The sequence below is a fragment of the Eriocheir sinensis genome, chromosome 37, assembly GCF_024679095.1.
Source record: "Eriocheir sinensis breed Jianghai 21 chromosome 37, ASM2467909v1, whole genome shotgun sequence".
Classification (NCBI taxonomy): domain Eukaryota; kingdom Metazoa; phylum Arthropoda; class Malacostraca; order Decapoda; family Varunidae; genus Eriocheir; species Eriocheir sinensis.
In genome coordinates this window covers 16,080,358-16,090,219 of record NC_066545.1, presented here as the reverse complement: position 1 = coordinate 16,090,219, position 9,862 = coordinate 16,080,358, and the positions used below count along the sequence as shown (strand labels likewise).

The window sequence follows — 9,862 nt, the reverse complement described above, 5'->3', positions numbered from 1 at the left end:
AAACAATCCCTTCACAATCACCCATGGGGAGCTACGAGGTATAATCTGCTGCAAGGTGGAGATCACAGCCAAAGTTTGGCAGGCAAGGAATCTCTTAAGTAGTGGTAAAACACAAAGTATATATTATATATATATTACAATATTTACATAATATATACATGGATATACAATTATCAAAACTAGATTAGATTCAATTGTTCAGTAAGATCAACTTTAATCATTAAAAATAAATATCCCAACAAAATGGCTACTGCTGCAGCAAACCCTCAAGTTTGTGAGATTTTTTTTCTTTGGCGTAGGAGTGGAAGTCCAGTAAGTAAGTATGTTTCTATTAATACACAAACTCTGTCCAACAGCAGCCTTCCTACTTTTCTTCCAAATATTTATTCCATTCCTAGACATCTATGAGCCCTTCAGCATGACGGTAAGACTTGCTGCACAGATGGCTGCCATCAAGCACGAACAAACAACACACTTGACGGCAGGAAGGTGCAGAACCAGATACAAAGAAACTTGGCACATGGAGCCCAAAATGCTATATCTATAGTGAATTTAATGGTTACACTTGACTTTCCTGACTTATTAAATCATTCACATGTAATAGATGTTCAGGTTAACTTGGTGAAAATCTAAACTAAGTGAAAGGCATTGAGTTAGTCCACAAAATAAGAGTCTACTGAGCAGCATCACCACCCGGCGTGCGTCATCAGGAACACACGCCAAGAATAACAATACTAGTAAGCTAATGTTCTGTACAAGATACATAAATAACCCTTGCCAATCTTCACAATAAATACATGTTCATCTGCCCTACAAGAGAGAAGGGAAAGGAAAGAGGAAGAAGAGGGAGTGATGGCCCCTACCAGCTGCCTATGTGATCAAGTGCTGAGAGTTCCAGAGGCGAGTGTAGTAACCTCCTTGGGCCAGCAGGTCCTCGTGAGTGCCCTGCTCCGCCACCTGCCCGTCATGCAACACAAGGATCTCATCAGCGTCCACCACGGTTGAGAGACGATGGGCAATGCATATGCTGGTCCTGCCCTCTGTGGCGCACTTCAGGGCATCCATGATTCCCTGCGTAAAAAAGGCAACCGTTAACATGCAAATACTGGCAAGCAATGCAGAATAAAGTAAGGTAAAGATAATGACTGCAAAATAATGAATCTGTAAAGACTTAAACATGCTGTCTTCCCCATGTGTAAAAAGGCATTGGGAGAGAGAAGAAACCTAGAAAGTATGATGTTTATGACTTTAATTGATGAAGGACAAATATTTATTATAATTCTTTGCAAATCTGGAGGAAAAACTTGATCAAAGCAAGATCCTACTGACGCCCTTGGCTAATCCTCACCTGCTCAGTGATGGAGTCGAGGGAGGAGGTCGCCTCGTCAAAGATGAGGATGGGGGAGTCCTTGAGGATGGCCCGTGCTATGGCCACTCGCTGCTTCTCGCCCCCGGACAGCTTGAGGCCACGCTCCCCAACCTGAGAACGCAGTGGGGGAGTAATATGCATGCCATGGACAGTCATAATGATCTTTCTTCTTTGTTGTAACCCTAACCTACCTAATCTATATAATACATTTCCATAAGAGGAGAGTTACAACCTTAATCATTAGAAAAATATAAAACTAGTATGCCTGCACCAACTACTGAAGAAAACTAGCCAATTCTCATACATTATAAGAGGTATAAAGTATAAAAGCACTTGTAATTTGGTTGTGTCCATAAAAAAGACTATGTAGGGAAATCTTAATTGTTAGAAAAATATAAAACTAGTATGCCTGCACCAACTACTGAAGAAAACTAGCCATCCTCATACATTATCAGAGCCAGCAGGTATAAAAGCACTTGTATTTTGGTTCTATCCATAAAAAAGGCTATGTAGGTAAGGTTATATAAGCAGTGCGGGTGTGAACTGACCTGTGTCCGGTAGCCTTTGGCCCAGCTGTTGATGGCATTATGGAGCTGGGTGAGGCGAGCCACCCTCTGCACCTCCGACCCATCTGAACTGAGGTCTCCGTAGTGAAGGTTGTACTCTATCGTGTCGTGGAACAGCACACAATCCTGCACCAAAAGCCATTATTATTTTATGAGCGATTGTACGAGTGGAAAGGAGAACATCATTAGTAAATCGATCAAGTATCAAGACACCTCTCCACCCCAAAATTGACCTCTCTTCTGGCCTCTCGTTCTTTTTCTTTTGCTCAGAGCAGTCTAGTGGGCTTTTTTTGTTGTTATTTTTGTTTTTGTCCTTATGCTGCCTCCCTTGCCATAGAAATAATAATAAAAATAAATGACCTTGATGTATGGGAAGGCAGCAAGACACACACAAGACAACATTACCTGAGGGACAACTGCGATGGCTTTCCTGAGGCTGTCCATGTCCACCAGGGTAATGTCTTGGTCGTTGATGGTGATCCTGCCATTTTGGGGCTCGTAGAAGCGGTACAACAGTCGCACGATGGTGGACTTCCTGCAATATAACACAAAAAAAGTTACCTCATTCTTTTCAGGCAACTTCTGTCTTACTCTCTGGGAACAGCATTGAACAACAGCAAAAAATATCAGTCAAAAATGTTGCCGACTTGGGATTTGTATATCTTCATTAGTCCTTGGTGTGTGTGTAGACTCTCCTGCCCCTCCTTACCCTGTGCCTGAGCCTCCCACAATGGCTATCTTCTTGCCAGTGGGGACGGTGAAGCTGAGGTTCTTGAAGATTGGGTAGCCGGGCGTGTATTCAAAGTAGACGTTGTCGAAGGTGATGGAGGCCTGCTGGGGGCTCACTAGCAACTGGCGGGCATTCTCGGCATTCTGGTAAGATAGAATACATGGAAATGATGCTCAGTTTGGGAAAAAGAGGAGATACAGAATGCTTAATAATCTTGTGAGTAATTTATCAAGTTTGCAGTGTTTATAGAGGCATGATTATAGTGAGATTTAGATTAAAGCAGACTACAATATGGAAGTGATGCTCAGTTTGTGAAAAAGAGAAGATACAGAAAGTTTAATAATCTTGTGGGTAATTTATCAAGTCTGTGGTATTTATAGAGGCATGATTAAAGTGAGATTTAGATTAAAGCAGACTACAATATGGAAGTGATGCTCAGTTTGTGAAAAAGAGAAGATATAGAAAGTTTAATAATCTTGTGGGTAATTTATCAAGTCTGTGGTGTTTACAGAGGCATGATTATAGAGATTCAGGTTCAGTATCAATGTTAAATCTCCAAACCAAACATTACATACTACTTTTGATTTGTCTTTTAAAATACATTGACAAAAGCTAATAAATCAAGACGTTTTTTCACACAAAGAGCTCCTTATTCACAGTGACTGGCAAGGAAGGTGTGCTGTACCGTGATGGATGGGGGCTGTCGGAGGAGGGTGAACATAGTCTGCATATCGATGAGGGCCTGGCGCACCTCCCTGTACACGGAGCCCAGGAAGTTGAGCGGCAGGGAGAGCTGGAACAACAGGCCGTTCACCATCACCAGGTCACCCACCGTCAAGTTCCCTGAAGGTGAGCATACGATTCTATTCATGACTTGTCCTGATAATTCATTGGTTTCTAGATAACAACAAAGTCTTTCAGTAACTTATTTCCTCTGCATTCAGTCCTATTTGTCTCCTTCCATCAGGCCTTTTCCTCCAAGACCATATCCAATGCAATCACTCCACCTCCTAATCAGTTTTTATTCTCCATCTTTACTTTTGACAAGATAGAAACAACAAACAAAAAAATAAATAGCTTTCAGTAACTTAATTCCACCTCACTCAGTCCTATTTATCTCCTTCCATCAGGCCCTTTCCTTCAAGACCACGTTCAAGGCAATCACTCCATCTCCTATTCAGCTCTATGTCTAAATCTTTTCTTTCGACTTTCATTTTCCGTTAATTCCACCTCACTCAGTCCTGTGTATCTCCTTCCATTCGACCCATTCATTCGAAATCACATTTAATCCAATCCATCCATCTCCTATTCAGTTCTCAATCTAAATCTTTTCCTTCAACTTTCATTTTCCGTTAATCCCACCTCACTCAGTTCTGTATATCTCCTTTCATTCAACCCGACCCGTTCCTTTGAGATCACATTCAATCCAATCCATCCATCTCCTACACAGTTTTCAGTCTACATCTTTTCTTTCGACTCTCATTTTCCGTTCCTTCCTTCCTGCACCTTCCATGTCTGAATACTAACCTGCCATGATCTCCCGAGTGGCCAGCACCATCATGGCCGAGAGCCCCACACTGAATATAGCGTTCTGCCCCCAGTTGAGGAGTGCCAGGGAGGTGGAGGTCTTGAGGGAAGCCTTCTCGTACTTCTGCAGATACTTGTCGTACTGGTTGGCCTCAAACTGCTCGTTGCTGAAGTACTGAAATGAAATGAGTTGATGTGAGAAGGGAAATGTTGATGTACTGAGATGAAATGCCCTGTTGAGAAAAGGGAAATGTTGAAATACTGAAATGAAATGTGCTGATGTGAGAAGGGAAATGCTGTTATACTGAGATGAAATGTGCTGTTGTGAGAAGGGAAATGTTGAAATACTGAAATGAAATGAATTGTTATGAGAAGGGAAACAAGTCACTGCCATAACATTGAGCTGTGAATCATGCTTAACCCCTTGACTGCAGATATCCTACAAGAAGACATTACCAAGCTACAGTAATGGAACAAAAAGTGGCTGCTACAATTCAATGAAGAAAAATGTAAAGTCCTGTACCTTGGGAGGGGAAATCCAGCGTACCAATACCACATGGGAAACACTCCACTATCCACCACAGAGGCAGAGAAAGACCTGGGAGTATGTGTTAGCAGGCTACCAGTGAGGGTGAAATCCGTGCCAATTGCAGCGGACGGGTTAAGTAGGGTGGTAGAAAGAACAAAAAATTAAAAAAACAGAAAAACATTTTACCTTCACCGTCTCGTAGTTGATGAGAGAGTCGATGGCCCTGTTCCCAGCCTCGTTCTCGGCCCGGTTCATGTCCACCCTGAACTTGGTGCGCCACTGGGTGATGCCGAGGGTGAAGGCGGCGTAGGCACCGATGCAGCCCACCGTCACACCCGCAAACTCCCACCCACACTTGTAGGCCTGAAGAAATCGAGACAATGATAAGGGGGATGATACTGAGGGAGCAGAGTGTCGTAAGCAGTTTTTCTTTTATGTGTTTTTTGGCCTTTGCTGTATCTCCTTAACTGTAAGATAAAATAGATGTCTGGCACCTCACTAAGAGAGATTCAAACAGTGACAATCAGCGAAATACCAACATTCATTATCCATAAGTGCATAAATAAATAAATAAATCCATAGTGAACGCGACTCACCAGGATCCCCGCCACGAGACCCACTTCAAAGATGGTCGGCACCACGTTGAACACAAGAGCAGACATCACAAAGTTGATGCCTCGGCTGCCCCGGTCAATGGCCTTGGACAGCGCCCCAGTCTGCCTGCTCAGGTGGAAGTTGAGGTCAAGGCTGTGCAGGTGAAGGAACACATTCTTGGCAATCTTGCGGATGGAGTTCTGGGCCACCTTGGCGAAGACGGCGTTGCGCAGCTCATTGAAGGCTGCCGCTCCTGTACGAGCAATGCCATCTGTCAACACACTGCGAGGTCAATGGAGCAGCTTTAGCGGCGTGGCGGCGGGGTCATGAAGCGAAGGGAAGGATACAGAGAAGGTAAAAACAAAATATAAACAGCAGTAGACATAGAAGTAAGCCTTTCAGAATACTTCATGCGTGCGTGCCTTCCAATCTTTGTATTATGCACAAGGCTTTAATTAAGGATATATAACTAAGAGACATAGATGAAAATAGATAACTTGGAAGTACTAATGTAGTCTGATGATGCACAGAATAGATTCAGTGAGTGTATTTGATAAGTGTATTGAACCAATACTTCCAACAAGATTTTAAAAATAAATACATCAGATAAGGCAAGCACACATGTATTTTGATTACCCGATGGGAACAGTCGCCACAAAATCAATCACAGGAAGAGTCTGAGGAAGTGAGGCTGAGCAAATAAGAGAAAAATAACAAAAAAAATGAAAGCAAGTGATTCCAATACAACAGAAACACAAGGGGAAGGCTGGACCCACTCACAGGCAACCATGAGGGAAAAGGCAGAGGTGGCGACAGTGGAGGCCGGGTCGGTGAGTGCCAAGAGGTCGCCCGTGTGTTGGTTGAGATAGTTGACGCCATCCTTAAAGATGAAGGGCACCTGCACGTTGAGGAGCTTGGCGCCCACCAGCAGGCCCAGGGCAACACCCACCCGGGCCTTGATGCGCGGGTTACCCTGTGCACACCAACACAACTCAGCTTAGTCCACATGCCTCACTAAAACAAGAAGCTATATTAAAACTTCTTAGTAATAGATACCATATTAATAATGGCATTTCCTTTACAAAGTTTGCTGACATTTTAAGGTGTTGCTTAAAAAAAATCTATTAGCAAATTTCCTAACAGTATGGCCAACGGATTCATCATAAACTAAATTATCTAAGTCAAGAAACTCAGAAATATAGACTGACAAATAGAGCTGAGAAGAACAATGCTGCCAGCCAAACTGCACAATTTCACCATCAATTGAAAAATCATAACTTGTATAAGCACCACAGTATACACACACCCTCACACCATAACTCACTTTGGGCCACACATACGACGCCAGAGCCCCGAGCATCTCCCGCCCAGTCACATCCTTGGCGGGCACGCCCACGTAGTCTCGACTCATGGCCGAGGCTCCAGGGTGGAAGCAGTTCCTCACGCCCAGCCTCTGGTGCAGCTGCCCTGCCTGAAACCTTCCCCCAAGGGGTCCCGGTGACCTTCCCCATTGTGAGGTGCTCAGGCCAACCTGTCAACATGTCAAAGATGCTTCATATAGCAAATGATCCAATATACACACCTCTTAAGTAAATGTGAAAAAAAAATCAAATTTCATACAAGGTTTTTGAGTACATGACCCCCCCTCCCCTATACCCTATTCACCAACTCACCCTCCTTCCCCTATCAGTGAGTCCCTCTGGCAGCACCCTGCACCTCCAGGGCACTCCTCAAGGTGGTGCACCACTGCTGCACAAGGGCCTCGGCAACACTGAGAGCAGCTGATTTCTGGGCAAAGTTTGTAATGTCCTGCAAACAGCCTTCAAGCTGCTGCAGCTTTTGCTGCATCAGGCGCTGGAGACAAGTCAGCACCTTCCTGCGGTGGCCAACACCAGTTAGGTCTTGACACACCAGCTGCCACCCTTGGCTTACTTGGTGCCTGGGCACGAGGCACAAGGTGACGGCAGCCTCCAGGCCCCAAGTGGGACCCTCTGCACTCACTCCAAGGTTCTTGTCCAGGCCATGGAAGGAGATCAAATGGACTTTACTGCCAAAGTCACTACTATCCTGACCCAACACTTCCTTGGCTACACACACCACCTCGGGCAAGGCAACTGGCACATGGCTGTGAGGGTTCTCTGGCAGGATGAACCCGTACTCCACATACAGCTTCAGGTTGTCATGTGGGCCATAATTTATAAATACTTGTTCATACTGGCTGTAAGGGACCTGAGTTACTATCTCATAACAGCCGTTGGCCTGGTTGAGGTGTGCCTCCACCTGGGCTGTGTGGGTGTGGTTCAGCAGGTCCAGGTAGGGTGCCAGGGCACACACGTCATTCCCTACAACAACAGGTGGTGGATTCTGATTCTTGAGGAAGACAGCGCGAGTGTTGACAGTAAACCAGCCCCACCGAACATCCTCAATGCAGAGAGAAGAGAAGATAGACTGGAGATATGCACTGGTAGAGACAGCAGCCTGAATGTGGGCATAACATTGGCTCACATCCTCATCTTGCTTAAGCTTGTGAACTTTTAAAACCTCAGGGAGAACACTTGCCTCCTCCCGAGAGCAGTAAGCAGGAACAGAGTACTCGAATGGAAGGCTATCCAGGTACTCCTTCCATTGTGATGCCTCCCCCAGGAACTTATGATATAACAGGAATAGTGTTAAGACATCCATTGCTCTAAACTTAACGTGAGAGTCATGCAAGGCTTTTCTAAGAACAACATCCTGCATAACTCTGTTGGTTGTGACTAATACTTCCTCAGGAATGCTGACTAGCACCTCCCCAGCATGTACAGGGCGTATGGCCATCAAGCCCCTGCCAGTCTCAGCAAACACGGCTGGCTTAAGGTGTGCCTGGGAGAACTTTCTGCCTCCCTCTCTCAGCCACTGGTTGAGGCGCACAAATACTGAGTCATCATCCACAACGACCGGGATGGCGCCGCTCTCTCTGGCCTGCCTCCGCCTTTTCCTGTGTCGCCAGGCTCTCCCACACTGGCAGGGAGGCTTCTCTCTGGCCTCTGACAGCATTGTGTTAGCTGTGGTCTTGTTGTCTTTTTCCTGACTCATAGAAACACCGTCCCCTGAAAGGAAGGTTCTCTACAGGATGTCTTACTTGAAAATATTAGAGAAAAAATTAATGCTACAATTAATCACAGCAAAATCAGTCTTACAAAACTAAAACCAATAACTCTTGCTTTTTAAATTAGCTTACATAATTCTAAATATGTGCGATCTTGATCAGTATTTGTGCAAACACACTGGAAACTGGAGATCAAAGCACATGACACACTGCAGTTAAGACTGGTTTTATTAACACACTGATATCTCAACTCCTATACTTGATCAACTGCTCTTTTGCTGTCATATATGTATTCCAACCCTCAAACCTCCTGGAAATCAATAGGGAAGAGTGTAGAAATTGAAACAGATGTGAAAATAGTCATGAATTGTTTGTGGGAACTCGCGCAGCTGCGGGCGGCGAAGCCCATAGGTAGGCTAGGTTATGTTATGTTAGGTCAGGTCAGGTCAGGTTATGTCAGGACAATATCTAGACAAGTTCATGCAAGCCGAAGATTTTATCTAATTTCCATTTGGTGAATTATGCAAGCATAGCATTGACTACCAAAGGGCAACACATGAAAGCATATATAAACACATTTTGGCTGTAATTCTTTAATTTCCCTGATTCGATGTCTCTAGATACCAGGGAGATAAAGGGCAGATTTTTTTTTGTGTGAGGTTAATTAAGGTTGGTTCCATTAATGTTTATGTTAGTCAAATGAATAATATATTAAGTCAAATTCACCACTGATGTGTCATAGCAAAGATATTCAGCTTGAACAATTTGCCTTGATGCTGCATGACGGGAGATAAGGCTGCACCCAGATAACAGCCATGACCCCACCCAGCCAGATGACCTCCACATGACCCTGACCTGCTGCTGACCCTGACCTACCCCTCACATGTCCTTAAGGCCGCGAAATACTTAAGTCACCATACAAAATGAATGAGACAAAAGATTAAATGGTAAAAAAAATTGTCATCACCATCCATTCTTAATTACCTTATTCTGTACAGTGAAGCTTGATGGGGCAATTATCCTTCTGGTAGTACGCTCAAGCTCCTTATTTATCCCATGGGAAGAGAATCCTTTGCTAATTCCTTTTAACAGACAGGTGTTGGCCAATGTCCCGGTAGAGAGCAGCCTCCCTCCCACCACCTGAGCCGCCATCACCCCGCGGAAGAATACTTTTATTTTCCTTCTTATCATCCATCCCGCGGGTCTTACAAAATGTGTGATAGACCAGCTGCACCCAAATTCATTTATACACGAGATGATATATGAATAAGACCCTCAAGAACCTCCATGTATGAGTAAATGCCCTTTGTATGACTTGTGTTCTCATTCAGCATCTTTGAGTGATATGAGAGGAGGATGCTGAGTGGGTCACCTGCATAAGCTTGCATGGTGTTATTTTAATATATAGATCGCCTGTTTTGAGTATTAGGATGCATTATAGGAAGAAAATATCGTTGTA

At 44.3% G+C, this 9,862-nt stretch overlaps 1 protein-coding gene across 2 annotated transcripts; it reads right to left on the bottom strand.

Moving 5' to 3' along the window:
* Positions 1-117: 117 nt before the first annotated feature.
* LOC127008400 (iron-sulfur clusters transporter ABCB7, mitochondrial-like) lies at positions 118-9,580 on the bottom strand. Of its 2 annotated transcripts, none has more exons than XM_050880451.1 (12): positions 9,388-9,580; positions 6,640-6,846; positions 6,096-6,288; positions 5,318-5,586; positions 4,908-5,084; positions 4,193-4,367; positions 3,351-3,508; positions 2,645-2,808; positions 2,341-2,470; positions 1,918-2,061; positions 1,349-1,480; positions 118-1,071 (listed from the first exon to the last, which is right to left on the bottom strand). In XM_050880451.1, the coding sequence occupies exons 1-12, from the start codon at positions 9,553-9,555 to the stop codon at positions 871-873; spliced, it is 2,118 nt and encodes a 705-aa protein (XP_050736408.1). In that variant the 5' UTR covers positions 9,556-9,580; the 3' UTR covers positions 118-870. The 2 variants fall into 2 exon arrangements, with proteins under 2 accessions (XP_050736408.1, XP_050736409.1); XM_050880452.1 differs by lacking the exon at positions 9,388-9,580 and adding an exon at positions 6,989-7,135.
* Positions 9,581-9,862: the final 282 nt, after the last annotated feature.

Excerpts from the sequence above, each read along its gene's own strand:
- LOC127008400 (XM_050880451.1), bottom strand. The coding sequence starts at position 9,555 with ATGGCGGCTCAGGTGGTGGGAGGGAGGCTGCTCTCTACCGGGACATTG. Across the intron at positions 5,085-5,317 it reads GTCTCGTGGCGGGGATCCTG|GCCTACAAGTGTGGGTGGGA; the intron begins GTGAGTCGCGTT and ends CGATTTCTTCAG. Across the intron at positions 2,471-2,644 it reads GTGGGAGGCTCAGGCACAGG|GAAGTCCACCATCGTGCGAC; the intron begins GTAAGGAGGGGC and ends GTTATATTGCAG.